At 38.6% G+C, this 24,930-nt stretch overlaps 1 protein-coding gene across 1 annotated transcript in view; it reads left to right on the forward strand.

Moving 5' to 3' along the window:
- The first annotated feature begins 3,603 nt into the window (after positions 1-3,603).
- TMEM65 (transmembrane protein 65) overlaps positions 3,604-24,930 on the forward strand; it is a 56,515-nt gene continuing 35,188 nt past the window's right edge. Inside the window, exon 1 of the mRNA XM_059901504.1 lies at positions 3,604-4,401. Coding sequence (XP_059757487.1) covers positions 4,116-4,401 — 286 coding nt within the window. The 5' untranslated portion in view covers positions 3,604-4,115. The remainder of the gene's footprint in view (positions 4,402-24,930) is intronic.

The following is a 24,930-nucleotide window of genomic DNA, read 5'->3' on the forward strand; positions in this document are numbered from 1 at the left end:
CTTACATGTTCCAGGAGCTGTTTGAAATACTTTACATGTATTTAGTTTCACTATAACCCTCTAAAGCAGATGCCCTTATGTCCATTTAACAGACGAGCAAACTTAGCAACACGCCCTTATCCCCATCAAAGAGATGAGCAGTCATGGAAAGGTTGAGTTATTAGCTCAAGGTTACACATCTAGTAAACGGTAGAGTGGGGACTCAAACCTAGGCAGTCTGGCTCCAGAGCTAATGACCTCAACCACTTTGCAGTGCTGTCATCTGGGGCTTGACTGGGACTAGGTGGTCCAAGATGGCCTCACGCATGTGCCTGGTAGTTAGCTGGGGCTATTGGCTGCCCCCTCCTCCTCCATGTGGCCTTTCCAGCAGGATACTCTGGACCTTTTTATGTGGCAGCCAAATTCCAAGATTGTACCATAAGTCATAGAACAGATAGGCTTTTTTTTTTTTTTCCAAAAACACGACATGATTATATTTTAATACAAAACACCATAGTAAATTGATGGCAATAAAATATGGTATTTCATTTGCATTGCACGATAAATGGTTAACATCCTTAGTCATAAGTGAGTTCTTAGAAACCAGTAACAAAGACATTGATATACCAAGCGAAATGAAAAAAAAAAAGAAGAAAATGAAATAACACAAGTGACTAGTAAGGATTAAGCATATATGTAGATAGGCTTATAGACCAAATTAAGATGCTTGAATCACACTGTTTATGTGGCAGCTTTAAAACATGTCCTCAAATTCTTTGACACTGTTTCCATTGAGAGGTGGAGGTCCATATCCCCTTCTCTTTTATATGGGCTGGTCTTAGTGGCTAGCTGGTAGCTAGTAGAATACAGTGGAAGTGACGCTCCATTACTTCTTAGGATAAGTCACTAAAGGCCATGAACCTGGTTCTTTTCAGACACTCGCTCTCAGGGAAGCCAGCTGCCATGTGGGAAGTCTGACATGTTGGAGGGGGTGTGTGAAGGTACTCTGGTTCACAGTCCCAGCTGAGCTTCCAGCCAGCCAACAGCCAGCCTCGAATGTCAGCCACATGAGTGTGCCATCTTGGATGTCCAGCCTAGATGAACCTTTAAATGACTGCAGCTGCAGTGACATGTGATAAGAGACACCAACAAAGAACTGCCCAAGCAAGCCCTTCCTGAATTTCTATCTATTTCCTGAATTTCTATTTCTATTTCTGCAAAATAAACTGGCTATTTAAGCCACTAAGTTTCATTTAACATGTTCACTTAAAGAGCAGCAACAGTTTGCCAACCAATTTAGAACAGAATGAGAAGCAAGGAGAAAGAAAGGAGTAGATAAACAAGCTTAGGATAGGGTATAAGCAGGGTGGAAGGACCATAGCACTTAAAACTTAAAACCATAGATGGCATGCTTTTAAGGACCAGAGTGGAGGGTAAGTGAGGGGTTTTGGCAGACTGAAGGGGTCTGGAATCAACATACATCTTACATACATCTGAGTGATACAGAAGCAAGTGTGTCTGGTCATAACTGTAGCTGGCCATTAGCTGGCTGAGCAGCTAGGGATTTATCTGCTTTTCTTGTGCAGAGACTACATGAGGCCATAATGGGGCTATAATGGGTATCACTAGTTGGTGGCCAATTTAGGAATGACATAGTTGTCAGTCGAGAGGTAGTATGATTCATGCCTTACTAATATTTAAAGTTTACTTGATCTATCTCCTTCTATCTGAAGTAGCACTTTCATTTGTTCCATCCTTTTTATCTATGTTCAACACATATCCATTTACTCTGCGTGTAACATATCTCATAAGCAAATTGTGTCTACATTTTTGTTTCTCTTATTTTCTATAGCAGAACTGAATATTCATAAAGCATACAGCAAACACATTACAGCAAGCCCCAAGGAACAAGCACTTAGAGCATGGCTGTGATGTCCCACTTATTGGCTAAAGCAAGTCACGTGGCCGAGCCCACAGTTATGTGGGACAGGTCTACACAAGGGAGTGGATACCATAAGGCATGATTATTGGGACCACTACTGAAACAATCTAACACTAACACGTAGCTAGGAAGTGGTTGATCCAGTTATCAAATTTTCAGCAATCTGTTTCTGGAGCCCAAACACAAAACTGGTGTCCTGGAGACTGCTGGGAATTCCTACTGAAGAGCTTTTTCAAACCTCTCTTCCCAGGCCCCAGCCCAAGCCCAATGAGTCAGAATCTCTTGGAGGTAAAAGGGATATGGGGGGAGGGGGCGGGTGGTGGTGGTAGAAATCCCAAGAATTTAAATAACTCTGTAGAAGATTCCAACACACACTGGGAGGTGTAGGGGGTTTCAAAGACAAGAAAGTCTCTACACTCAAAGAGCTTCCATTTTCCACAGAGAAAATTCTTGTCATTATTACACCAGAGGCACTGCCCTGAAATTTAAAAATTTAAAAAATTGCTTTCCATGTTTAAGTTAGAGCAGTGGTTCTCAAATTTTGTGTGCATCAGTATTAACTGGAGAGCTTCTTAAAACGCAGATGGGGCCCAACCCCCAGTTTCTGATTCAGGAGGTCTCTGGTGGAGCACACAAATTTTCATGTCTCACAAGCTCTGCTGTCCAGGGACCACACTTTGAGAACCACTGGGTTACAGCAGTAGGAGGATTTAGTGATACCGTTCCTCCCTTGACTCGCATTTATATATTGCACTTACATTCTTATAGCACATCTACTGCATACAAGGTCTCGGGCTGGGTGCAGCAGTGGGTATGATAAGGATAGGATTTAGATCTTGATTACACTTGAGCAGATTTATTCTCTAAGTAGATCTATTCCCTAAGAAGACAGGAAGCCTAAGTGTCTTTAGACAGGTTCAGATGAAGCAGAGATCTCCTCCCTTGGCAAGAGATAAATTAAAGCTTGGAATAGCAGACCCTATGAACTGGGGCCTTGAAAGATGCCTAGGACACGTGGAAATGGTGGAGGATCGCAGAATTCTTTCCACCTCGGCACAGAGAAAAAAAACAACCAAACAAACCTGGACAACCACCTGGAAAAGGTCTGTGACATTCTTGCCTCAGGCTCCAGCGTCTCTAAGCTGCTTGCATCAGAACGGGGAAGGGGTTCTCAGTGTCAAGGTCTCAGTCTCAGACTCTTCTTGGGAAAGGGGAGAACTGGCCTAGCCCTCTCTCTGGGGCTCCCAGAGCGGGTGCCTCGGAGACCCGGTTGTCTGGCCGAAGTCTGGGTGTGCGCGACTTGGCGAAGGGCGCGGCCTGGGCGCTTCAATGTTCCAAAGCCTGAGCAGGGCGCTGTGGCCGGGCCCGTGCCGGGCGAGAGGGCCTACACGCTGGAGCATCGTTCAGAACCAGCCTCAGATTCAGGCACGGCGCTAGCGGGGGCCGGGTGGCAGCCGTACTACTCTGCCACCCGGAGGCCAGCGCAAGGGGCAAGGTCCCTCTCTCTCTCCACCTTCACGCTTCAGAGAGGGTGGGGACACGCGTGCACGCTCTTTAGCCCCGAGAAAGCGCGGCCCTCAAGCCTGCACAATGCGCCTGCGCAGCCCTGCCTCACCCACCCCCGCCTCTTTCCTTCGCCCCGCCCTGTTACCCCCTATATTGCCGCTAGGGGTAGCGGCGGCGGCTGTGGTCTGAGAGCGCGGCTGCTTTGAGGGCGCGGAAGCCGTACGGTGTGGGGACTAGGGCTGGCAAGAGGGTGGGAAAACCGGCGAGAGAGGAGGGCGGTGCCGGGGAAGGGCGGCGCGTGGCTGACTCATCCCTCTGGAAGATCAGACTGACAGACACAAACCCTTGCCGAACCCGCCCGCCCGCGCCGCTCCTCTTTGGTTGGGAGGCGCCCGCCCGCACCGCCCGCCCGCCTTCTCCGGGAGCGCTCTCCCGGCCCGGCCGCCTCAGAGAAAGTTTTTGTCGTCGGGAGGGACCGGAGGCGCCGCGAGCCTTTGGGAAGGGAAGGAGGACTGAAGAGGAGGCTCCAGCCGCGCGGGCCCGGCGAGTGCATGGTTCCTGGCGCCCCGGCTGCCTGTCAGGAGGACATCGGGGCGGGGTCGGGCTGAGCCCAGCTCCTTCTTCCCGCGGGCTCGCCAGAAATCGCCCTGCCGGACTGCCGCGGGGCGTCCCCGCTCCTCAGCCCGCCATGTCCCGGCTGCTGCCGCTGCTGAGGAGCCGGACCGCGCGCAGCCTGAGGCCGGGCCCGGCCGCCGCGCCCCGCCCGCCGTCCTGGTGCTGCTGCGGGCGGGGGCTGCTGGCGCTCGCGGCCCCGGGCGGCCCCCGGGAGCTGGGCACCCACCCCAAGAAGGAGCCCATGGAGGCGCTGAACACGGCGCAGGGCGCGCGCGACTTCATCTACAGCCTGCACTCCAGCGAGAGGAGCTGCCTGCTCAAGGAGCTGCACCGCTTCGAGTCCATTGCCATCGCCCAAGGTAAGGGGGGCGCGAGGGGGGCGAGCCGGGGGCGGAGGGGCGGGTGGCCAGAGCCCTCCCCTACCCCGCCTGCGCCGCGGCCGCCCGGCCGCCCCTCGGCCTGGGCCCCTTGCCGCCGGCCCCCTCGCCCGCTTGGCCTCGCGCCTGGGACGTCCGAGGGGGCGGGGGGAACTCTGCGCCTCCTGAGTGTCCCCGGGGCAGGTAGGACGGGCGCGGATCGTGCCAGGCAGCCAGGGCCAACGCTTGGCTGGTTCCTCCCCAGCCTCACAGTTGGAGCTTCAGCCCCAATTACCAACCGACGTTGATTTGATTTTGTTTAGATTTGCTGTGCCCCCCGTCCCCCAGCCCTCCTGTCCCCCTGTAGTCCTTGCTGCTTACTTGTGAACGTGCAGCCATGCCGGTGGCCTGCGGTGCGTGCTTCCAAAGCGCTACAAAGCCGAGAGGCAGGGGGAAACTTCGCTAAATGGTTATCAAAGGAAGATGTGTGAGGGTCCGAAAGAAGGGATGTTGCTTTGTTAAGGCAGACGTGTTCTCAGCGGCTTGTTTGCGTACACCTCCAGTTGGATTCATTTAAGCAGCCGAAGGAAACATTTTCCTGGGAAACTGAAAGCGTGGATCAGACCAGCAACTGCAGATACATACTTGCCAGCCCATCACAGGTTTGGTGCTGCCCAAGTTAGACTCCCGTTTTTGTTGTGCCCCCAGAGGATGAAAGAATGCAGTAGTTAAGAAGGTATTTTTCTGGAAAACTGTGGCTCTGCAATAAAAAGCGGACTTCTGCTCAAAAATAATTTGGAATGGTGAAAGCCAAGCTATTTTTAAGCTAACCTGTTAAAAGAGGGTATTTTTCAAACCGGTGCACCATGCTGGTATGTCAGAATTTGAGTCCAAGTGAAATAGCTAAAAAGTCAGAAAATCAGAAGGATGAAAGGGGCCAGTGATCAAATCATTCAGTCTTAAGATACTTTGGCCATTTGAATACCGTGATACAGACAGAATACATTGCTGCTGTTTTATGTTATACATTCTGGTGTGTTTGAAAGTTTTTTTTTGTTTGTTTTTTTTGGGTTTTTTTTGTTGTTTGTTTGTTTTACCAACCTACACTCAAGGTTGGTAGGTACATAAGCATTCCATAGGTTCCGTAAGTTAAGAGCACATTTATTTGGAGCAAAGCATCTGATCTGCCGCAGGCACTTGAAAGTGCTTCTTTGGTCTGTGTTCAGGAATGGAGGAGAGAATTGTCTACCTCATAAGCAGGACTTTTGTACACTACTTCTTCAGAAACTTTTTGTTAGTTGTGCCTTTTAACTGCTTTTTTTTTTCCTCCGTTCAGGGAATTGTGGACCAATTTATGGTATTGGATGATTCCAGACATTGTCTACCCACAGTGCTTCTATAGGAAAAATGTAACATCACAATCAATTCGGTTACTAAATGTAATCATGATATTACATGAAGTCATTATCAAATACTAGCATATTTGTGAGCTATGTGTGCACTCAGTGTGTGGTTTTAAAATATTCACTTCTGAAAATGTGACCCTTGGAAAACTATAAAGACATTCATGCTAGAGCATTCGTTTTAGGAATCTTTCTCCATGGGCAAGACTGTTTGAACACACATTTGGCCTTTTCTAAGTAATTTCTTGGAAATTCTGCATTAACATTGTTACAAGATTGGAGGGCCTTATTAATATGATTTTATGACAGTTCATGAAAAGCATGTCCTGTGATACAAATGGATAAATTTTGCCTCATACCTTATTATTTTAGCACATGCCAGTAAGAATGCTACATTTTCCAGTGAAAATAGAAAATGTATTTTAAAATTTAACATGGTTTTAAATATTCTGGAAAGGACCTATAAACTTCAGTCAATGGAGATCAGTTAGCGTCAATTAAACTTAATAATACATAAGTTATATGAGAGAGAAGTTGGTAATTTAAGATGTCTTTGTTCAAGATAAAGGATATAGGAAACAATGTGGTATTCAAATGCTTATTTGACTTAAAAGCTAAAGAACTTCAGAGTTTAAGTCAACTAATTTTGCCAGTGTTGATGACTAAATTATTGCTCTTTGACTCAAATGACACTTATTGATGATGATGGTTTAATTTTTAATACAGTCTTAGTGTTCCTCGTTGTTTTCAATATCAATACATATAGTTTCTATGGAGATAACTGGAATCATCACTAGTAAATTACCCTATTCATTAACCATTTAAGGTAGAGAGGATTTATTATGTTGAGAATGCATACAGCTCATTCTATTGCTGAAATCAATTTTTTCCCCAGACAAATGAAAAATTGCCATGTTTTTCTTTTATTGTTGCTTTTTGAGTGTTTTTAAATGCTCAACCCATGTATTAAATATGTGTGTACTAAGTGCACTTTCTAATGAAATAAATTATGTTAAAAGAGCTGTTTCTTACAATAGGAAATCTTATGTGTTCTTGGAAAGAGTGCTTGCATGATCTAATGAAGTGTTTTGGATTTGGTGTGGAAACATTACAGGAAAAGAAAAATCTGTGCTTTGAAATGGAAGTGGGGTCTACTGTTGAAATTTGGTATATTTGCCCTTATCTTTCTTATGTGTTTATCAGTAGGCATTTGATATAGTCTGTGACAAGATAAAGCTTTAGAATCAGTTTGTAATAGATAAGGCAGACTTTGTGAGATGTCTTGTTATAGTTAAGTAAGATATTGTGATTTTTAAATTACAAACTGATTTCCTTCCTAGTTTTAAAAAAGTTGGTGTTCTGTTCTCAAGTTATCTGCTCAACCTGCTCTCTATTCTTCCAGAAAGAGTCCATAGTCTTCTGATAGTGTGCACTGTTGGTTCATTGTTTTTACAAGTAGGACTGACAAGCTGATGTTATTACTGTTGCCTTTTAATTTTAGCTGAGCTTTTTAAGCCAAATTTGTTTTCAAGTTTTGCAGTTACTATTTCTATTTATAATTATTTTTTAAAACTTTTATAATACTTATTTGGTTTTTGAAGGATGAGCAGTGCTCATTGCATTAGTTAGTTCTACATTGCTGTACAACAAATTACCCCAAAGCACAGTGGCTTAAAACAAACATGTATTGTCTCATGGTTTCTGAGGATCAGGAGTCCTGGGGCAGCTTAGGGGGATGTTTCTGCCTCAGGGTCTCTCGTGAAGTTGTAATCAAGCTTTCAGCTAGGGCTGCATCATTGAAGTCTTGACTGGGGCTGGAGGAACCAGTTCCAAGAAGGCTCACTCACATGGCTGTTGGCTAGAAGTCTCAATTCCTTGCTGTGTGGGCCTCTCCACAGGGCTGCCTGAGTGTTTCAAGACATGGCAGCTGTCCTCCTTCAGAATGAGTGATGAGAGAGAGACACCTAAGCTGGAAGCCACAGTCTTTTATAACCTGGTCTTAGAAGAGGTAGTCCATCCTTTTTTGCCCTCGTCATACACTGTGGGAGCATACTATACAGGCAGGGTGTGAATACCAGGAGGTGGAAATCATTGTGGGGGTCATCTTGGAGGCTGCCTTCCACGCTTATTTAGGTGTTGTAATTAATGCTCATTGGAGAATTACACAGAAAGGTAAGAGCTGGCTTTTGGGGAGGCACAATGAAAGATGTGATTTGAAAAAAGGACCTTCTTAGGGAATATTTTTGTTAAATGTGTACTTAAAGTATTTTAAAAATGAGATTCGTTTTATATATAGCAAATAAGGGATGTTTTGGGGGAACAGAGCAGTTTTTCTATTAATGTTAGATCTTAATCAGCTTGCATTTTTTTTCTGTTTCTCTGTGTAAGTGATAACTGTATATGTTTAAAAAAATTTTTTTTAGAAATTTTTTTTACCATTTATCTACATCCATATAGATACACCATATAATTCTAAATTTAATCTTGTAGTTCCCCACCGTTGTGATTATTTACTTAAGGTAGCATGAGGAGTTTTGTTTTGAGAACTTGCCGTATAGCATACTCAGAATACATAGAAACAAAGATGATTTTTTGTGGAGTTCCAGTCCACTAGGGATCTTGGACTCTTAACAAGAGTATCCGCATTTTTCTCAGCTCTTTGTATAGGATTATGTAAGAAAGTGGCAGTGCTGTTAAGCTATTAGCCTCTAGATGAATTGGAGATAATCTTGGCTTTTGCTCAAAGAGAATAAGAAAGAGGGCAAGAAAACATTTCATACTCCAAATTAAGATTTGTGAATAAAGATATTTAGGTGCCTTAGTTGAAACAGTAAAAGAGGAATAAAGGAATAACTAGACCTGCAAGAGGAGAAGAACAGGATGAGGATATGAAATGTGGATTGAGTCAGGAAGAGTGAGTGATCTCTAATAAGCTGAGAGCTTCTATATCCTGGCCCTGGATAAGTAAATGAAGCTTTGTTACAATCAGTTATTTTACCAATATGGAAAGAACCTAATTATAGCAGTATATTCCAGCAAGCTTAATTACGATACTTTAGAGTTAATGGGAATGTTGGAGTAGCACTGTAACTAGAGATTACTGCCTAGAAAACAGATCATATAAATAGGAATTTTTTCTTCCATTACAAAATGGATATATTCTATTTAACAATCTTTAATCATCATTTAACATGTAACTTGAGGTCCAGAGTTATTTGTGACATAAAACAATGACCGTTCCATTATTTCTCATGATTTTGTGGATCAGGAATATAGGCAGGGCTCAGCTGGGTTTCGTCTCTTTCACGTGGTATCTATGGGGGTCACTCGGTAAACGGCTGGCAGATGAGCTGGTCACAGAGTCCAAGATGGCTTCACTCACTTGTCTGGCACTTTGTTGGACATGGCTGGAAGGCTGGGTTCAACTAGAACTATTGACCAGAGTAGATGCATGTGATCTCACCAGTATGACAGTCTTAAAATGGTCAGGACTTCCAGAGAAAATGTTCCAAGAGAGCTAAGTAGAAGCTGTAAGACTTTGTTATCAGTTTCCCATTGTTGCTGTAACAAATTGCCACAAATATAGTGGCTTAAAAGAACACAAATTTATTCTCTTAGAGTTCTGGAAGTCTGAGGTCCAAAATTAGACTTAAGGGGCTAAAATAAAAGTGTTAGCAATGCTCTGTCCTTCTGGAGGCTCTAGGGGAGAATCCGGTCCTTGTTTCTTCCAGCTTTTGGTATTCCTTGGTTCTTGCTCACATTAATCTCTGCTTCGGTTGTCACATCATTGACCTTTTTGCCTGTCTTTTATAAGGACCCTCGTGATTACATTTAGGGCCCACCTGGATAGTTCAGGATAATCTTTCTCAAAATCCTTAACTTAATCACATCTGCAAACTCTCCTTTGCCATATGAGGTGATGTAGTCACAGGTAGGAGGATTAGGATGGGGACATATGGGGAGGGGTATTATTCAACCTACCACAGTTTATGACCTAGCCTTGGAAGTCCCAGAATGTCATTTCTGCTGCATGCTATTGGTCAGACAAGTCACTAAGACCAGTCTAGACTCAAGGGAAGGGAAATTAGGAGGAGATATTCTATGTAGGTAACCATAACTAATAATTGTAGTTTGTTCCTTTATATCAGTTCCTTTATATCCGTTATAACATTTAAAAATTAATCGTTTCTGTTGGAAATCTTGTATTACATCTTTCTTTATTGATGCATACCAGTAACATATTAGTTTTTGTTTGTGTGCCTTAAGACTTTTGACCATTCGTTCTTGTACTGAGTGCCAGTATAGTGATAGTGATTCGTTTGATTGATAGATATGTGTAGAGACAGAGGGAGACAGAGATGTATAGGACTCTTTCCTCTGTATCAGGATATCTTAGCCTTGGCGGTATTGACGTTGGGGCTGGTAATTCTTGTTGTGGGGCTGTCCTCCACATAGGATATTTAGCAGCATCCCTGTCTTCTAGCCACTAGATGCCAGTAGCACCCTCCCACCCTCCTCACCCCAAGTTTTGTGTCCCAAAAATGTCTCTAGACATTGCCAAATATTCCCTGGAGGAGACACTGGGTGGGAGGAAAGGGAGGAATTTAGCAAAACCAATCTGCTTGAGGGCCATCGCTTTATATGAAATGCTATATCAGACTCTTCACCTCATTATCAAATAAACGAGCTTTGTGATAACTCTTTTCCTTGATTGTGATGCCCTTTCACTTCTAAGTTCTTAACTAAATTCTAAATATTAGACCCTTAGAAAACAGGGCTTTCAGATAAGTCAAACACTGCCATAGTTGAATTCACCAGTAATTTGCTGGTGTTCCTCTCAATAGTCACTGTTTTCTTACTTTTTATAGCAGTTGTGACAAGCAAATTTTTATAAAGATGTTTGTAGATAGGAAAATTGCAATAATATAAAGTCTGCAACTTTATAGGGTCATCCAAAGGGTCAGGCAGAAATATAAAGATAATGGATAATCTTGAATGTTGGGAATGATCTGATATTGAACCACTATCAGTGGCGACTGTTTTAGTTTTTCTAAAAATAGTGATGAATTTGTATAACTATACTCTCAGCTGGTTTTCTCTGGCACGAGAGAATATAAAGCTAACTGGAACAAATAGGAACTAAACTCCTGAGTGCAGATTTTATTAGCATCTTGCTCGTCAGCTGAATTAATTAGTATGTAAGATTCTAGCCTTGTCTTTGACTCATAGGTTTATGCTTTAAGTGAATGAAAACAACAACATGAAAGCAAGTAGTTATTTGTTAAAATATAATAACGTGGTTACCTCAAACCATCTGGTAAATGACTCTTCTAGACAAAGGACCTTGCAGGTAACAAAACGTCATTCCTCTTTTTTTTTTTTTGAATTTTATTTCATTTTTTTTATACAGCAGGTTCTTATTAGTTATCCATTTTATACATATCAGTGTATACATGTCAATCCCAATCTCCCAATTCATCCCACCCCCACCCCCGCTTTCCCCCCTTGGTGTCCATACGTTTGTTCTCTATCTCTGTGTCTCTATTTCTGCCTTGCAAACCGGTTGCTCTGTACAAAACATCATTCCTCTTAACCTCTGAAACGTTTACTTTGACTGTGTTTGATGGCAACATATTTGAACATACTGCTTTTTTCTCTGCCTTAGTAAAAGTATAACGAGCACAGTTTTGCTTGTACCAGATGTCCGAGTCCTTGTATACTGTATTTTAATACGATGATTTTCTTTGGGGCTACTTAACTTCTATTTGTAGAGATAATAGTCATCACACCAGATGCCCCCAGAACGCTGTGCTGTTTCCGTTGGCATGCTTTCAGACCGTGTCATAGTGCTGGCGAGGTGTGTCGGATTTGTTCTGCCCCTGCCCCAATCCATCCCCAGTGCCCTCGGACCGCTCTGCTCTATCCTCATTCATCCCTTGTGGTAAACTTTGCTGCTGTGGAAGGAGGTCTGCTTCTCGGGCGTCTCTGTTGTTGTTTCTAATGTCTGCTCTTTGTCACTCTTCCATGGTGTTTTTTTTTTTTTTTCTTCCAGTATCTCTTTCTCTCTTCACCCTTATGCTATTCAGTAGGGTTTAATCTTGATAGACATTTCAGGGTCACAGACCACTACTCTCCTGTCTCTCCAGCTAGCCAGTTACACCTATCACATTGCTATGGACCTCTGACTCTTCAGATCTCACACTGAAGATCTTGTATTTCTGCTAATGTTACGATTATGGCCGTTCAAAGGATTGTTGTTGTAAATACCTGAAAGGCACTTAGGTTCAGAGAAGTTTAGGCTAGAATGGTGTTCTTTATTACTTGGTTTAGTTTAGATTTTCTGTCTTTTTTCTGAGTTTTAGGGTAGACTATTTAGGGCATTGGGTTATTAAAACATTTGTAATTTTAAAAATAGCATGATATTTTGTAATATAACTTCTGAATTTCTGTTGTATAATGGTTCTTATATTTTATAGAAGACATCCCACTGCTACCACTATTGCTGCTGCCAACACCATTTTCATTACCATTACTTAGCAGTTATTGAATGTTTGCTACAGACATACTGAGCTAATTAAGTGAGTTTTCATATAATTATTCTGTTCACTTCTGTTGGAGAGAGAAGGAATTATCTCTATTCTATGGATTAAGATGCTGAGGCTAAGAGGAGCTTGCCCAAGATCCTAAAACCTCTGTGGCAGAGTAGAGTTTTTAGCTTAGCTTTGTTTGACTTTAGAATCCCTGTTCTTATTATTGCACCTTTCTGTAGATATTCATACCTGGAATTTTTTTAACATGTGCTGGGAAAAAAGGTAACAACTCAAATGCTCAATAAAAGTCACATGTGCTGGTAGTATATCTTAGTCTATCTTTTATATGTTTGCATAATATACACATTCAATACAAAAGCAAATATAGCATTGTTACTTTTAAAATAAGGGAAATCAAAGTAAAATCAGTGTGCAAAAAAGTTTATAAATTGTGGGGGGATTTTGAAAAAGTCAGAAAACTAGTATTTGGGACTTCCAGCTGTTATAAATCTTTAACTTTCTAACCGTCATTCTAACTTTCCTTTAGATTTTTAAATGAGTTAAAAAAAATCTAACATGCTATTCATAGAAGACCTTTCTAAACTTAGAAAATTTATTTGTGTAACAAATATATGTTACTCTCCCTACCATAATAGACTCGGTACTGGATACTGGAGGCATGTCAGAGAATTAATTCAGGGAAATACTCTCATGAAACCTACATTTTTGAGAGAGGAAAGATAAGAGCAATAAAGTAAATAATAAAATAATTATAGATAGTGTGTGCTATTAGAAGAATAAATAGAAGGACATTTACTTTACTTAAAGTGATCTGGGAAGGCCTCTGTTTAGGTAATATTTAAGCTGAAAATAAAGGATTGAGACGAAGCCATTCATTCAGACAGATGGAGAAAGAGCATTCTCAGAAGGAAAAGCAAATACCAAGACCCTGAGATAGGAAGGGACTTCACATAGTGTAGAAATTGAAAGGAGGCAAATATGAGTGAAACTTAATGAACAAAGGGTAGAGTAGAATGGGATGAGATGTAGGTAGGCAGAAGCCAGATTAGCCAGGACCTTTCTGGGTAAACCATATGAAGGCCATTCAAGCATTTAAGCATTAGTGAAATGGTATTTCAAGAGCCCTCTGACTGCTATTGGAGAACAAATTGGAGGGTGCAAATGTGTAAGCTGGGAGACCACTTAAGAAGCTGTTACAGTAGTCTAGGCTAGCAATGATGGTGGCTGGGACTAGGTGGCCATAGAGATGAAGAGGAGGAGATGGAGTCAAGATATACTTGTGAGAGTGAACTGATGGGACTTGCTGATGGGTTAGAAAGGGTCAGATAATTAAGGGAAAGGAAATAGTAAGTGATGACTTAGGTTTCTGACTATAGTGACTGAGTAAAAAGTGTTATTATTAACTGTGAGGGAGAAGACTGGGGAAAGAATAGATTTGGGGGTGTGGAACTTGAAGTGTTAATTTTGGACATGTCAAATTTTAGATACCTTTGTGAATATAAATGGAGATGTCAAGTAAGTAGGTATGTGTGTTTATGCATGTGTGTGTATTTATACACTTAAATCTGGAGCTCATAGAAGTTTAGGCTGAAGATGTAAGTGTGGGTGTCAACAGCTGTGTATAGATGGAGAGGAAGATCCAGGACAGAACTCTGAAAAGCACCAATGTTTATTGGAAGGGAAGATGAAGAAGGATTAGAACTAGAGGGAGACTGAGGAGTGTCTACAAAGTCAGGAAAAATAACAAGAATAGTGTATTCCAGAAGCTAAGTGAAGAAGGCAGCATTTCAAGAAAGAGGGAATGATCTGATGCTTTAGATGGTTCAAATAAGAGGAAGACTGGCGAGGTGGGAGGGTGGAGTAAAGAAGGTCTATTGGATATAATAACGCAAAAGAGAGTGATGTCTTTGTCAAGAATTATGTGGGGAGAAGCCAGATTTTAGTTGGCTGAGGAGGGAGTATCAATAAGGAAGGATTCAACTCTTTAAAGGGAACTTTGGATATGGAGGGCAGGAGGTGTTGGGAAGTAGCTTGAGTACTACTAAGGTTCCCTCTTTCCTCATCAGTCAGAAGTCTGAACTTATTTTAAATATATGTTACTAGTTTACTCATTTTTTACAGAGTCCTGTGTAGAATTCTAGTTTATCAGAGAAAAATGTAATATCACAGGTAAGCAAATTATACCTCTTTTTAGCAGTATTGTGTAGAAAATATACAGGCCATTTAGCAAGTAATGTCTTTTCATTTTCTTTAGTAAGAAGCTTAGAGAAATCAAGAAGATGATTTGAAACTCCACTTTCAAATTAAAATACCTGAAGGCTAGGGAGAACATTTTTTTCCTGGGATGTGGGACTTTAAGTGCTAAAACTGAAAGAGTCCCAGGCAAACTAGATGGTTAGTCACCCTACCTGCCCACGGGTGACAGTATTTTTGCCATTCTCACAGATTAAGGCTTTTGACTCATAGGAGAGGTTGAGAAAGGGATCCAGGTAGAGTTTCATGTCCCTTCTGCACTACTGCTTTTTCCCTTCCTCTAGGTCTGTACCACAGTGGACACTTTATTAGGGCTCCTTCTATTACATTTTGTGTCTGGTGAGATTTCTGGTGAAAGAACCTGCAAGAAGGTGCAGACTCCACAATTTATTCGTACCCTAATGCCTTCACACTGTTGCACTGGCTGTCACTCTGCCTTCACCTGTTCCCTTACTATTCTAGCAGTATGCTTATGGTGTCCGGTTGCATCTGTCTCAAGTAAGCATGTGCTAACGTCTCCTCTGTCCTTGCAGGTGCCTGCTTCTCTTTTGATCTAGGGCCAATTGTTTGCTTTGTGACTTGAGTTCTCTTATGGGTTTGAAATAAGTCATAAATTTGAATTTAGTTTGACTTCATTTCACTGTAAGGGTGGGAGCAATACTCTTTGTAGCTCTCTATATCCCACAGTGAAAACTAGAACCTGCTTCACAAAGTTTAATGTACATATAAAATGATCTGGGAATCTTACTGAAATACAGATGCTGTTTCAGTAGATTTGAGGTTGAGCTTGAGTTCTGCATTTCTAACAAGTTCCTAGTGATTCAGTGCTACAGATCCAGGGGGGCAATATTTTGAGTAACAAGGTTATATCAAGTGTTTTTGTTTTTAAGGTGAGAAAGTTGAGGTCATGTAGATAAACTCAGGCATCCTTGCATTTTGAAAGGAAGCAGGCAAACATGTGAGAGTGATAATGTAAGATGTGGCATATTTTGTGAGCTGGCAGAATTTTGCTTGTGTGTTAGAAAGATCTTATGGTTTAAAAAAAATTATTATAACTTTTTTTTCTACTCACAGGGACCTGTTAACAACATTATAAAAAGTGTGAATTGTTAACACTGATTTTATAGTTATGCAACGATCACTTTTGAGTAATAAATACTGTGTAATAGATTTATTCCTTTGTTCTCATTTCTTTTTCTTTCCCATTATTACCTTGAATATACTGTTCATTGGTTAGTCTCATTTCTTCAGTGAACCATGTCCTCTTGTCATACTTTTTTTCTTCTGCTTTTCTTCATCCTGTTCTTCCTATGTTTTCCCCACTCAATTTTGTATTACTTTTAAAATTTAGAAACAATCTCAAATTTCTGAAAAAGTTTCAAGTGTAGTACACTAAGATTTTTTTTCCTTCCCCTGAATCATTTGAGAATAAGTTGCTGACATGATGCTCTGTCATCCCTGGCACAGGGTAGGTTCCTTGGGAGGCAGTCTCTGAGACAAAATTTAGCATGCAGGAAGTTTACTGGGAGTGCTGTTTGGAATCCTTACCTTAGAAAGGGAAGGGAAGGAAGGAGTTTTGGGCAGAGGTAGAAGTAAAGTGATGCAGTCTCAACCGAAGCCTTAGCTGAACCTGAGGAGAGGTCTAGAGATAGAACGACCCTTCAGTGCTGTCCTGAGTTGGATGAGAGGTCCAGGCCTCTTCCTCTGTGAAATTACATGCGGAACTGCCCTGGGCAGGGGGCAGAGCCTTGGGTGAGGCAGCATTCTTCAGCTGAAGCAGTCCCCTAAGAGGACTGTCACTGAGGGCTGTCTCTCGGAAGGACTTCGGGCAGCTAAGGATCAACTGTGCATCACGATGCCCACTACAACTGGAGTACTTTAGCCTATACTTCCTACAAAGAAGAATATTGTCCCATATAAGCCACAATATAACATGGATAGATTACTACCATCTTATTCTCTGTCACTCAGGTTTCACCAGTTGTCCCAATAATGCTCCTTTACACCAAAAAAATCCAGTCCAGAATCACATGTTGCATTTAGAATTTCCTTTATTTGAAACAGCTTTTCAGTCTTTCCTTTGGCTTTCATTACCTTGATAGTTTTGAGGATTACAGACCAGTTATTTTGTAGCGTATACTTCAATTTGGTTTTGTCTCTTTCCTCATGAATAGATTCGAGTTATGCATCTTAAGTAGGAATATCACAGAAGTAGTTTTATGTTCTTTTTTCATCCTATCAGTTGCTCATGATTTTTCTTTGTTCGTGATGATGTTAACTTTTTCTTGATTAACCATTTCCTTTGAACATTTGACGAAGTAATATCTATCTGAATTATCCACTAGAGAGTTACTATTTTCCTTTTTGTAATTAATATTTTGTGGGGAGGTACCTTGAGTCTATGAAATATCCCATTCCTCATCAACTATTCAAGTTATGAATTCATATCAATATATATTCATGGATTCTTACTCTATTTAATGGGTTACAATTGATTACTTTCATTTTTGACCCTCAAACAGTCCCATATTTCACCAGTGGTAACTCCTTCAAGTTGGCTTCTGTGTCTTTTTGACGTCTCCGTTACTCTTTGAACGTTTCCTTACTTTCTGGCACCATGAGATGTTCTAGGCTAATCTTAGCACATTTCCTACCCTAGCCCTGGAATCAGCCATTTCTATAAGGAGCCCTGTTTTTTTTCGGTGTAGAATGGTATTTAGAAACCAAGACGTGCACATTAGGTGTACTCATAGCTATTAGGGTGTTGCTGTTCTCAGGCCCCCACAGTGGACAGAGTTAGTGAATATATGAATGTATGTATTTATATACATAATAAATATTATTTATATTTCTCTATCCATATCTATTATAACATAAGAGTTCATAACAATTTTTCCAATCCTGATCCAACATCACAGAGTACATTCTTGTTTCTGTCTTTCTGTATTTCTAACTTTATTTTCTGATGGAAAAATACCTGACTCCCATTATCCTTAATATATTTATTCTTTTGATCATTCCTCCTACATGTCACCAATATCCCATCACCACCATTGAATTTATGCTCATTTCATTAAATAATTCAATTTTTTTTGTTATGGCAGTCAGTCCCTGCTTTACACAGTTCCCATAAGCATGAATTTTAGTAACCACGTTTTAGTTAAATAACACCAGTCCCCAACAACAAGGTTCAAATTTTATTTACCACGGTATATTAACTCTGAGTAATTGCATAAAGTATTAACTTTGCTGCTAGCTCCTCAGTCCACAAATCACTGTGTAAAAACAGGGGGTGCCTCATGATTGTGACCAATCATATCACTCTTTCACGGTCTGTCAGTGATTGGTCACTACTTATCTGTTATTCAGTTCACACACAGACAGCAAAATGTGTAGTTGTGTTGCCTCCTTGTCTCCCAGTGATAAACCTATAAGACGTTTAAAAAAAAAAAAAAAAGATAATGAAAAGGGAATGGACCCAAAAAAGATGAAAATGCAGCAAAGAAAAGTGATAATGCTGAAGTGAAATTTTAATCAAATGCAAATGAGGTTATAGAAGAAATAGCTGACTGTGGGAATGTTCGCACTGCTGTTGAACTGCTGCCATTTGAGAGACTCCAGATATGCAGCCAGAGGAGCTAAGAGACCGCAAACTTATGGACATGAATGAGGAAAGTGAGAAGGTTGTGATGAAAAGGATGATGTTCCAGAGAAGTGACTCTGGTAAAAATTTCACATTAAAGGAACTGTCAGATATTTCATGATATTAAAAATATGAAAGATAAAATGCAAGCTATTTCAGACTTAGAAAGGAGTGTGACAATTCACCAAGGCATAGAAAAGATGCTTGTTCCATTTTGTAAGTTATATGATGAGAAAGAGAGTGCTAGCACGATTGAAGCGACTTTTGATCATTTAATTTTTTTTTTACAAAGCATAAAACACTTTATTTCTCAGTGTTTCTAATATTTTAAATTACAGTATATTAAATAAATATCAGTTTTACTATTTAAAAACTTTCCCTATATATTTATAACTGCCAGTAAGAGAATTTTTAATGTTTTGGAAAAAAAAATTTAAGGTCACAGAACAATTATGGTTTTTCCCATCAGTTATTGTTTGCTTTGCAGCTTGCATTGTCATTTTTATGTCCCCACACTATTGTGCAAAATGAGAACTGCCCATATTCTAGCATGTTTCACTTCAAACTTTCATATATATTTGAAAACTTATACATATTTTATTTATATTATTGCTTGAATACATTGATTTAAAAATATTTTTAGCATGCAGGTATCCTAAACCCGAGATTACTATTGTGAAGTGAGCGAAGGAGGTATCATCAGCAGAGACCCCTGATAGTATTGGTATAGTACAATCTTGCAGTATTGATTGTTTGTCAGATGTTTAATGCAACTGGAAAAGCATCTATTTGACAGAACTTCTTGCTTGTTTGAAGTAGAATGCTTTGGTTATAGTGATAGTCTTTTTTTGTTGTTTGTTTGTTTGTTTGCATCAGTGTTTTAGACTGTCTACAGAATATTTATTTTTATTATTTAACCCTAGACCTTGTGGATATGATCAACTAATAATTGCATGTTTAATTAACTGAAAGATTACATTTATGATCTTAACAAAAGACAAAATCACTTATATTTAATTATATTTAAATAACGTATTTTCAAAGTTGTTGAAATAACGAGAGCAAGTGAGACGTAAGAAGCAACAAAGATTATGAATATCTTTAGGATGAATGAGTAGGATAAAAGGACCACACACAAGGAAACCTTCAGAATATTGTAAAGAGAAACTGTGTTTAAGTAACTGAACTTTAGGGAAATATATTTTAAGAGTATATTCTTGAATAATTTGGAAGTCTTATGTAAGTTCACTTTAAGGCCATTCATGAACTTTTTTCAGATTCAACCTCCATGCAGCTTGATATCTAACTTCTGTTGTGCATTGTGATGGTGGTGGTAGAGGAGGAATTGTGTTAACTGAGTGTGTGTGTGTGTGTGTGTGTGTGTGTGTGTATGGGGGGGAGGGGAGGGAGAAATAAAAATATTGCAATAAATTCTTCTCTGTCCATATTTTATTTTTTGATTACTATTTAATATATATGCGTTGCCTAAGAAGTATAACACAATGTTTGGAAAGGAATAAGAAATATTTTATGGGCCAATTGAAATTTTGTAAAGATAAAGGATAAATATAACTCAGTTTTCTTAGGCTGTATATATAGTAAATAGTAATCAAAAAATAAAATATGGACAGAGAAGAATTTATTGCAATATTTTTATTTTTTGATTACTATTTAATCTATATGCGTTGCCTAAGAAGTATAACACAATGTTTGGAAAGGAATAAGAAATATTTTATGGGCCAATTGAAATTTTGTAAAGATAAAGGATAAATATAACTCAGTTTTCTTAGGCTGTATATATAGTGTCAAGAGCAGAAACTAAACTGTAAGAACCTCCGAGAAATGGAGAGACATATAGTGTGTGTGTACACACATACACACATGTGTATATATTAACATATTAGGGCAGTGCAAGAATCCCCCAGTTTGCTCTACTTTGCCAATTCTAATGTAACTCTGAAGTTAAAAAGTTTAATCTCAGTGTGTATGCAGAAGTTAAGCATTTAATGAAAATGTCTTTTGAAGAAAAAAGGTTTAATTTTGGGTTGTTCTGTAGATTGATTAGTTAGTCCTCATTTTTAGGACAATGTAGGGAAAAAGGAATGATACTTATTCTATAGATAATGGCAAATGATATCACTAGGAGGTAAGGTGCTGCTGAACAGTAACTAATCGTAGGATTTAACCTGTCAGCGATCAGCCTTTGAGACTCAGTCTTCAGTTATATCCCTACTCACTGTAGCGTGCTTCTTCATGAATGTTTAGGTGGTATGCCTCTTATTTTTTTTTTTAATCCTACTAGCTACATAATAAACAAGAAATATAGAATCAGAATCTTAGAGCTAGAAGGGATGCAGAGACCCTAAACTCCTCATTTTATGTAATATGAAACTGAGATCTAGAGGATTTATGATATAGTCAAGATTTGGTGACTAGTTATATATATACATATATAGCAGGGCAGGGATTAGTGTCAAGGCTTTTGGATTTTTAGTTCAGTGCTCTTCAATATAATAAATTTCTTCAGGGTTAGCAGGGGAGATTAGCGCTATACTATAGGGTATCCTGTTGTTCTGAAACCAGTAGAAACCATGTAATTTTCCCATTCAGAAAATATTTTATTTGTTAACCATAATAAATCAGTTGATTTCCTCTTCTTTCTTTTAACTTTGATGGATTTGAAAATGATGTATATGAAAGGGAATGATATTTTAGTGGAGAAAAAAGGAATTTGAAAAGGTATTAGTATTTTAGTTAATTGCATTTTTACTTCAATTTCAAATACTAATGCATGACCAATGTTTTGACAGTGTTTTATATATTCATATACAATTGATTCTTGGTTCTTTTATGTTTTGCCATTGAGAATTTACTCATTGAAAGCGAAGTAGAGCAAGAGAATGAGAATCTGGGTTCTAGACCAAGTTGTGTGTCCTTGAGTAAGTCACCTGACATCCCTGGACCTAAGTGGCTGAATCTTCAAAATGGAGAATTAAGTCAGTATACTACCAAGTGGGCATACTACTGGCATTTGGGCTGGATAATTCTTCATTATGAAGGGCTCTCCTGTGCATTGTAGGATGTTTAGAATCCCTGATGCTAGTAGCATTTCTCAGTCATTATCACATCCACAAACAACCCTGCATTTCCAGGCATTTTCCAGGGTGAGGTAGCATATTGAGAACCACTGGCAGACTGTTTCTAAGGATCCTCTCAGCTCTAACATTCTGTGAAAGAATTTTTATTTGGGGAATGATTGAAAGGGAAAAAGGCAATGCAATGACTGAAAATTCTTTGCTCCTTCCTAATATTAAGCAATTTTATTTTAAAATGAATGTTTTCTGGGGATTTATGTCACCATACCCACAGATATACCAACCACTTATGATGTTCCAAGATGAATAATTTTTTTATAACTCACTTTAAGCTTTCCATCTATAATATAATGTATCCATGTTATGTATACTTAGTTATATGATTTTTTTAATTTAATGTTATATAGTACTGTTTCTCTCTATACCTAATAAGTAAAAGTAACAAGATCTGACTCTTTTTTTTTCTTATTTTGGCCACACCACGCAGCTTGTGGGATCTCAGTTCCCCGTCCAGGGATTGAACCCAGGTCGCGGTAGTGAAAGCGCCGAATCCTAACCACTAGACCACGAGGGAACGCCCCAGATCTGACTTTTTTTAAAAAAGTTGTATTGTTGTTTTAATATCTTAGCCTTTAAAAAAAAAAGGAAAATCATTATATATAGTAATTATTTGCCTTGTCTCTTTTCCTTTGGCATGAAGGAAGGGAAGGAATATAGTCTGTGTTAAGTAGTGTATATAATTACTCCAAATACACAAGTAAGATGTGTAAAAGCAACCACAAATCAATAGTATGTTTGATTATCCTAAAAAAAAAAAACTCCATGAGATGACAGACATAAGAGAAATAAATTACTGTACATCTAGTATTTACTATTGCTTAAGCCAGAGTTAAATAATTAACAGGTTACTACATTAATGAGGTTAATAAAGGTGATGATTAATTGGGTACTATCACCTTCCTCATCATTACTGCTGGCCAACTCCTGTCCTCAACTGTTATACCACTGGACCGCCTCAGACTAGGAATTGGTTAGCTGCCCTTAAGTAAACTGGATCCCAGTCTAGGTTGCACTGAAGCCCCAGGCTGCATGTTACCTTCCCCTGAAGGTTAGTGAAGTGACAGTATTGCATGATCTAAGTAAAAATTTCTTTACTAAATAATGTACAAGTTGCAGTAAACTTTTAAATGATAAATAAAATTACAAAATCATACTTAAATACTTTTTTTTTTGGTCTTAGCTAAGGCATGTATTTAAAAAATAATTTATATGTCCTTTTATAATTAATAGTCATTATTTTAAAAGACAAGACCTGTTAATTGAAATTTACTAAATTAAAAAGTTCTTTCAATTTCTAAAGTGTTTCATTTTTCAATTGGAATGTCAGTTTTTATAAGTATATTGCTTAGTCATATTAATTTGTTTCTTTTAAAAAATATTGCCTTGTAGCTTTATAAACCCTTTTTGGTGCATGTTTGATTTTTTTGGCATTTAATATGATTTACTTTGCTTAAATTATTTTGCATACAGCATGGTTTGCATTTTAAGTTTGTTTTCTTTAATGTGTTATATATTTATTGTAAATTTAACCTTACCCGTTGGAACTCTTGGTTCTGTTAAAAGTCTAAGCAGTTTTCTATTTAGAAATATGGGTAACTGAAACCTGTAATCCCCAAAACTGTTGTTTAAATGCAGCAGTTCCATCTCTGTTCTTTTCATAAATCTCTTTTTAGGTCAAATTGTGATTTGTGTTTCCAAGGCTACTTACTCTCCTTTCTCAGGGAAGATGCTGGGGTGGGGCTTAGAAGAAATACTAGGTGGTCAAACGATCAGAAACTGCATCACGGGAAGCTTCAAGGGTACTGAGTTATTTGTAATTAAAGGAATAGTGCGTGCATTAAACTGTTCCTTTAATGTCATCTCAGGGTGATGTTGGCTTCGGTACTTTTCCTGCTGTCTATTATAAATGATTCTGAATTTTTCCCTTGATTTGTGATCTTATATTGATGTTTATGTCCATGATAATAGACTGAAATAAGTTACCACATTTAGAATTATCGTTGCTGTGAAAGCGTATTGGAAACCAAGACCTTTCTTTTTGTTCTTTAGATTTTCTTTCGTTTCAAGTTTGGATTTATACTTGTAAAGTATGGTTAAATTTAATGGAAGGTTTAACAATGAAAATGACAGATCATAGTTTTTTGAAAATTATTTATTTATTTTAAAAATTGAAGTATAGTTGATTTACAATGTTGTGTTAGTTTGAGGTGTACAGCAAAGTGATTCATTTATACATATGTATACATCTATCCTTTTTCAGATTCTTTTCCCTTATAGGTTAAAATATTGAGTATAGTTCCCAACAAGTTATAATTTTTATTACATAATGTTATAGAACTCACTCTGTCGAGGGGGGTAGTTTTGTTTTCCAGCACCACCTTTGTAAACACGTTTTGTTTTATAGCAGAGGCTAAAATGAAGTGTAGGTGTTCCACTTACTTTCTTCTACTGAAGTATTTTGATTTTCAATTTAAGATGTATTTCTTAGTACAGTAACTTATTTAAAAAAGAAATACACTAGGCTTAGTTTATCCTAAAAGATATTTTAGAACCACTTGTCGATATTGGACTGAAGATTTTTTAAAAATTATTTTTAAGGGGAAATATAGTAATAAACTCCTTTGACCTGTCCTACCTATTTGTTGTATTGGAATCTTTTGCCACTTAAAATAACTTGGCAATTGATTGGGGTCTGGAAATTTCTTTCAAGAATTTTGTTTTAATGACATTTGACCTATATTCCGAAAACATGAGAATATTTTTAGTACAGTGTAACAATAAAAAAATAAAAATGTAGCAAGATGGGAGTAATTTAGCATACTTTTTCTGAGAGAAATTTTGCAAAATTTAAAAAATCCTTCAATGTATGCCCTTTTTTTGGACTCAGTAATGCCACTAAGAACCTACCATAAAGAATTTTCAGGGGAACATAAAAAGATTTAGGTACAGGTTTGTATAAGTGTTATTTATAAATGTGAAAAAGAATAAAGAATAAATATCTTGTCATAGGGGATTAAACTACTATGTATCATATGATGAAATAAAATACCACCAATACAATTATTGCCTTAAAAAATTTAAGGGGGAAATATTCACCACATAGTGCTTTGTGAAAATGGCAGAATACAATTTTGTGTATACCTCTCTATAGAAAAAAGATTGAAGGATAATACATCAAAATGTTTATTTCTGATAAATTATAGGTAGTTTGAAGGTTTTTTTTGGTTTGTTTTTCTGAGTCTCATTAACTTTTTACAGTAAAGGTATATAACCTTCGTAGTTGAAAAGTGTAACTTATTCATTTAGATAAACCAAAGGAATTTAGTATTTTAAATGTTATTTTCTAATTTTTACTTAAAAATCGCTCTTAAGTAAAAAAACTCAACATCCTCATCCTTTTCATATATGTAAATATGAATAAATAAATATTTATGTGTGAATTATATATGTGTGTATATAAATATGGCTTATTTAATGTAAGATGTTTGCAGTAAATTCCTATGTTTTTTTTTTTATTAATGGAGGCT

Source organism: Balaenoptera ricei, chromosome 17, assembly GCF_028023285.1.
Source record: "Balaenoptera ricei isolate mBalRic1 chromosome 17, mBalRic1.hap2, whole genome shotgun sequence".
Lineage (NCBI taxonomy): Eukaryota > Metazoa > Chordata > Mammalia > Artiodactyla > Balaenopteridae > Balaenoptera > Balaenoptera ricei.